At 37.6% G+C, this 6,959-nt stretch overlaps 1 protein-coding gene across 1 annotated transcript; it reads right to left on the bottom strand.

The window, feature by feature from the left end:
• Positions 1 to 274: 274 nt before the first annotated feature.
• On the bottom strand, positions 275 to 6,066 carry LOC130142051 (hydroxymethylglutaryl-CoA synthase, cytoplasmic-like). The gene is given in 9 exon segments (XM_056323470.1): positions 275 to 395; positions 798 to 961; positions 1,245 to 1,370; positions 1,707 to 1,813; positions 3,304 to 3,474; positions 3,581 to 3,749; positions 4,468 to 4,632; positions 5,149 to 5,268; positions 5,616 to 6,066. Coding segments are annotated over 9 exon segments (1,566 nt in total). The 3' UTR covers positions 275 to 302.
• Positions 6,067 to 6,959: the final 893 nt, after the last annotated feature.

Here is a 6,959-nt window from a genome sequence, read left to right as displayed (position 1 = left end):
ATTTTATGTACAAAGACCTCGTAATAGATTACAGCTACGATGCAGCAATTAAATTGAGATGCATTAAGGAATCCACAAAGGCCCAGGCAAGTTCCTCCATCTCCAGTATATTCATGATTTTAGTGTTCTGAAAATACTGTAAGTATCAGCACACCATATTACAAGTCTTCTCAAGTTTACACTGTTTTTCCCATGCTGCAATGAAGTACTACTGTACACTGAAGTTTCAGTACTACTGTAGTCTTTTCTCTCTCTCACCCTGCCCTTACACCTTTTTTCATTCCCCACCTCACAGAGATATCTTAATGCTCCCCATTGGAAGTGGCAACAGTAATGCCTTCAGATTCTGTTGCTGCAGGGATTCTTGGTGCTTTCTTAACAGGGCTTGGGATGTGCTAAGAAGGGGGAACAAAAAAACCAAAACAAAACCAAACCCAAAAAAACCCCACCAAAGTATTAAATATGGTTTTCTAGTTCACAAACATTCATACTTCATGGCTAGTCCAACTCTCAAACAACATTCATACTATACTGGACAGCTTGGTCTCAAGTCATTCAAATCTATCATGCTTCATGCAAACTGATTATGTGAAAAGAGCCAGTTTGTTCTTATTATGGTGAGATTTATTTTTTTAAATCTCATGTTTTTTTTTTAATTTCTGGCTTATATTACATATTTTAACAAAGTACTTGATATAACTTGTTAAACCACTTCCTCTTAACATACGTGCACATGCCAAGACAAACACATAAACTGTTCCACCATTTATATCAAACTAAGAGTGCTAAGTGTTCACCTCATTAACAAGGCCTGGGTGGACAGCTTCAACTCCTGCTTCCAGAGGTCCATCACCCATGACTGGGTGCCGTGCATAAGAAGTTCTGTGTTTTTCATCCACATGCACAAGGTACCATGTTCCTTCAAAGAGATCTATTACTGAAGACTGTGGAATATAGTTGGCTGTAAGAAAAGCCATAACATACTGTTAGTTGGTTCTTGGTGAAAGTTTTATACAATACAGGCCTTTGCAGTTTGCAAGTAGTAAGACAGGAAAACCAAATATTCATTTTCATTTCAACCATACTAGACCAATGAACACAAGCTATAGAAGAACACTTTACAGGCTATTCAGAAGAATTAGATATTTCCTTTATTCTACACCTTAATCACTTAAGTCATGCAAATTAAGCAGTACATATTTTGCTGTAGGACTAGGAATTATTTATATTTATGACATTCTTACCCAAATTATGCGTTTCCAGTCTAATCTTCATGTTTTCAGTAAAGACATCAGGTGCAATGCATTTTCTTGAGTCAAGTCTTGTTTTAAGATCAGAAAGACTAGCAGTTATTTTGTCCAGTGCAGAACCTACAACATACAACCATCATGTAATGTAGCACCAGCACTGAGAACTGTACACTAGCATTTCAAGTCCATTCAAAATATTTCACATTAGAGAAGCTAAAAAGTTTCAGTAATTTAAAAGTATTCTCAATTACCCAAGGAAAATGCTTAAAGCATTTAAAGAATATTATCTATTTGTCCAAAGAGACACTTAAAACATTCCCTGGAGCTGGAACATCTTCAGTTTAACACTACTGTCATTAGGCATTGTTTTGCAGATTTACTTATACTGGTGGGCATAACAAAGCATTTAGGTGAGCTGTGCAAAGGAGTTAATTAACATTGCTTCCTTTCACTCACCAGGAGCGGCATCCTGTGTAACTCTGATGGAATACAATGTAGCAACAAAACCAAAGCCATACGAGAACATACTAATTCTCTGTCCTGCGAGCTGCTCTGGGGGGTATCTGCAAATCAAGGAACAGTTATTTAAAGTGAGAATTAAGCCAATGTGCCAATTTTAAATAACTAGAAAGCTAACTTAAAGCAATTAGCCAGGTTATATCAGCTACAATACGCATTTAATGTGCTAAACGCATAAACGATAAGTTTTAGAAACAGGATTTCAAACACTGCTGTTAAATGATGATTTTCAAAGCTACCTAAGCAAAAGAAAACAAAGAAATGCCCAGGATACAATTATCTAGAAGGCAACCAATTTTCATTCTTAAGTGACCTAAAACCTGAAATGAACAATCACATCTTAGAATGCAAAGTCACAATAAAGAAAAAAGGACTCAAGAGGAATGGTTTAAGTTAAACTTAACATGATTTTGTAAAAATCTGTCATTGTTGGGTTTTCTTCCCCCCTTCAAACACACAATTTGTTTCAGTAAATACTGATTTAATTTAGCTTTACTTATTATTGCTAGGCAACTAGTGGATTGAGAGCAGCCCTGCAGAGAAGGATTTGGGGGTACCGGTAGATGAAAAACTGAATAAGCCAGCAATATGCACTTGCAGTCCAGAAAGCCAATCACATCCTGGGCTGCATCAAAAGAATAACCACTAGCAGGTCAAGGGAGGTGATTCTCCCCCTCTACTCTGCTCTCATGAGACCCCACACACACCTGGAGTACTGCATTCAGCTCTGGGGCCCTCAACATAACAGACATGGACCTACTCAAACTGGTCCAGAGGAGAGCCATGAAGATGATCAGAGGGCTGAAGCACCTCTCCTATAAAGACAGGCTGGGATTGCTCAGCCTGGAGAAGAGAAGGCTCCAGAGAGACCTTATAGCAGCCTTCCAGTATTTAAAGGGAAAATAGGGAGGGACTCTTTACCACTTGTCCTATCACTACACTCTGATAATGGTTTTAAACTGGAAGAGGGTAGATTTAGATTAGATACAAGGAAGAAATTCTTTACTGTGAGTGATGAGGCACTGGCACAGGTTGCCCAGAGAACTCATGTATGCCCCATCCCTGGAAGTGTTGAAGGCCAGGTTGGATGGGGTTTTGAGCAACCTGGTCTAGCAGAAGGTGTCCCTGCCCATGGCAGGGGGGTTAGAACTAGATTATCTTTAAGGTTCCTTCCAACCCAAACCATTCTATGATTATAGCGGAACAGAGAAGACATTCAGAGTCTCTTTTCCACTGGGACGTTTGAGTGTGTGTACATCTTTTTCCCAGCCTCAACATCACCTTACAAATAAGGTCGTACTTCAAAAAGCATTAAGCCTCTGTTTCAAATCAGCTTCTGACACAGAAATTTTGAATCCACTTATCACTTGACCCAGTTATATATGCAGAATATTTTTTTAACTTTAATCTTGCTTCTTAAGACAATTAGCAGGAAAAGGTTTGCTAGACAGTGCTTTTACAAAAGGCTTTCTGAAACAAATAACTTATGTGCTTACATATAAAAAGCTATTACTTCTTCCAATTTTATGCTTACTGGGCTAGAAGAGAGGCAAGGCAACCATAGACTGAAGGGGTATACATATTTCCATTCTGATTGGTTATGAGCAACGAAGCTTTGGTTTTCTGATTGAAGAGCTCTGCACTGGCTTTCATAAAAGCTTTTTCCACAACTCTGTCAAAATATGTATCTTCAAGTTTTACATCCCTATTAAATAAGGTTCAGAAGCAGTTACTAAAATGGCAGCAAGGAAAAATACCTTGGGTGTTTAACAAATTAAGACTATTTTAAGACAGTCAACAGCCATTCTCACCTGAAAGCTTCCAAACCACTGAAAACACCATTTGCTGTTTCTAGGTTCTGGTCACAAAGAAAGTAATTCAGCAATAGTCTAGCCACAGATTTCTGTACCAGTTTACAGTAGGGAGAATGAAAGATCATGAATCCAAAGTCATTCAAGGTGAAATGTCTGCCTGTCCCCTCTGAAAGTGGCAGAAATGTTGTGTTACAACTTGTGTTTAGTACTCACTTCAAGTATTAAAATAAAATAGAGGGATGGCAGGATACCAGTCATAACACATCAGCATACATAAGACAACCTTAAGATTTACTGCTAGCAAGTTCATTTAACACACTGCTGCTACTTCTATTTAAAAATTAGTTTCTTACTGATCTTGTGCACCAGCTAGCAATATTTATCCTTTTTCTTCTAGAAGAAAAAGTTTTAAGCTTAAACAGAATCTCAGTATTTCTACCCAACATTTTGAAATAATAATCTGCTTCATCTATCTATTCTTCAAATCTATGCTTCCTAATACAGGTAAAGCAATTACTAAACACATGGGGGTAAAAAAAACCCAACATAAAACCACAGTATCCTTATACAACATGTAAATATTAATCTCAATATCTAAAGAGCCTTGGTAGAGGAGGGAACGACATACTTAAGTTATTATACATTACACCAACAAAAGCCTGTAGAGACTACTGCTTGTTGACTATCAGGTACTTAAGCATACCAAAACAAATGTAAGATTTCTTTATGGGAGAGTGTGAACACTTCAGTTGTCTCAGAACACACAAAGAAAGGAACCATGTACTAGTCTTTAGATTGGATGCTAAAACTTGAAAATATATTATCTATATAGCTACACACTCCAATACTTGCCAGATCCTGCAATATCATGTGAGGCTACATACCCTTTTGCCACTGGGTGTGGATTTTGTTGCGATAGACAGCATAGCAGCAATCTAATGCACTGAAGTAGCACTGTATACATAGTTTACCATCAACTATGGGATATTCAGAGATCATATCTGGTTTATAGAAGTCATATGCATGCTGCATGTGGGTTCCATGCAACCCTGATAGAGAGAAATTGACAAAGTTTGAAGATTACTTTATTCAGCTGCTTTGAGTCAGTTTGAACACATTGGTTAACACATGGAAAACAAGTAGTATTTGGCCTCAGTCAAGCAGGTTTTCATAGCACTTCAGACCCTTTAAGGTAATGTTTCACGTGGTTCTCAATCACCTGTTACTCAAGTACAGTAGGACTGATCATGACAAACAAGCAAACAAATTATTTTCATCATTTCACCTTGAAAGTAGAGTGCTGTGTTATTCAGCTCTAGTCCACTTTGTCGATTTTATTGGAGAATCCCCAAGGAAAAAAACAGATAGAAGCATCTCTAGTTGTTTCTTGCTGCCTCCTTTAACAAGACTTGGCCAAGTTAACACAAAGCAAGAGGAAACAAAGTACAACTTCTGACATTAGTGGGAGTTAATCCAGCCCTCCAGCAACCCACAAAAACAAGGGATAGACTTCAGAACAGATCCAGTATCTGGCTGAATAGTATTTACTTTCTCACAGGACTAACCTCTCTCAAAAATTAATGGAGCATTTGGACCAACTAGCATAGCAACAGCAACAGCTCCACCTGCTGGCCTGGCATTTCCACTGGCATACACAGCTATGTCTCCAGCAAGTGCATAACGTCCTGTGAAAGACACAGAAATAAGTATAAAAAGTAACCAAAAATCTAGCACATTTCAATATCCATCAGCAATTTTAAAACTAGTTAATAAAGGAGATGACTCCAGAATTAAGGGGCTCTTCAATCCTGGCTGCCAAAGTTTACAGGAAAAGACCAGTAATGACTATCCATGTCATTATTTTTTTGCATGTAATTGAACTAGTGGCAAACACCCAGAGCATTTAAGAAAGACTTCAGAAGCATACAAGAGTTTACCCTCTGGGTTTTATATGGTTAAAAAAAACCAACACTGTAATTGCAAGGCAGACTACTCAAAGATAGAGACTAATGCAACTTTTCAAGTAAATAACCTGAATCTCAAGAACTGGACTCAGTCGAATTAATAGCATTAAAGAGAGCAACAGTGCCTCCATAGCATGCATTCGTGGTGTCAATTCCTTCTACATCCGTATTACCAGATTCTTCAAAAAGTTGCATCAGGACAGTCTTTACAGATTTTGACCTATCAATTATTGTCTCTGTTCCAACTTCTAATCTCCCTATACAATCATAGGAAAGGCTGTTCCTTTCCATGAGCTTCTGAACCACAGTCAAAAAGAGAGACCTGATATCCTCCCAGTCAGAGCAGAATCCCATCTTTGACTGGCCTAGCCCAACGGTGTATTTCCCAGCATCCACACCATCATACTTCTCCAGCTCTGTCTGGTCAACATACTGAGAAGGAAAATATATTTCCACTGCAACAATTCCCACATCTTTGGGCCAGCAGGATTCAGCATTCACTGGAAGAGACCCAGGCATCGTGGTAGATCTTTAAGTAAAAAAGAAAGCCACAAAATCCAGCTGATTCATTCACATCCATTTTTAGAGACCTACTTCATACGTACTTTAATTTTCTGTAGATTTGCAAATGAACTTGTAGAATACCTAAAACCTAACCTTTTCTATAAAGGGCACGCCTTCACCTCCAGGTGACATTTTGGTCTGAACATACTGCAAACATCATAAAATGTTATAAAACTTAAAATATTAAGATGATCTTTTAAGCATAAGTACAATTTCAACCCTGGAAATGAATGTATGTAGCTTAAGCCCAAGTTATTTCACTGAAGCAAAACACATGCTTAACGTTAAGCATTTGAGAAATTAGTCTTAAGTGTTCATTATTCTATTTTTGCTTATATGCAAAATCTCAATTTTACACAACCAAGCTAGAAACACTAGGGGGTTTTTTTGTGTATGTTTTGTGTTTTCTTTGTAATGTTGCTAGTTGAGACATTAAGTTTAAAATTTATACTTACCAGGAAATCTCAGCCTTAAAACAGGCCAGGACATTTCAAAATTGTTTTTAAATTAAGTGATCCAAGTTGCAAGTATAAACAAAATTAAGTGTTTTGTGTGGTGGTTTTTTGTGGTTTTGGTTGGGGTTTTTTCTTTGTTCACTTGGGTATGGTTTTTTTAAGCATACTCTGTTTTGACATTCCTGAATGCTGGAATGCCACACAACATGTCTGGCTGAGATAAACACACAGGGATTCTTCCTGCTAGACCAAGTTTTCTTGTTTTAACTCTATAACTTCACCGTCACTATACTTTAGGACATAGTATATTCTATTACTTTAATCTTATCTATTACACAGGCACCATCTTCCTGTACATTTGCTTACATCCTCACAAAACACTTGTCCCTTTTG

The sequence above is a fragment of the Falco biarmicus genome, chromosome W (genome assembly GCF_023638135.1).
Source record: "Falco biarmicus isolate bFalBia1 chromosome W, bFalBia1.pri, whole genome shotgun sequence".
Taxonomy (NCBI): Eukaryota; Metazoa; Chordata; class Aves; order Falconiformes; family Falconidae; genus Falco; species Falco biarmicus.
The sequence above is the reverse complement of the archived record's forward strand: the minus strand, read 5'-3'. Positions and strand labels throughout refer to the sequence as shown.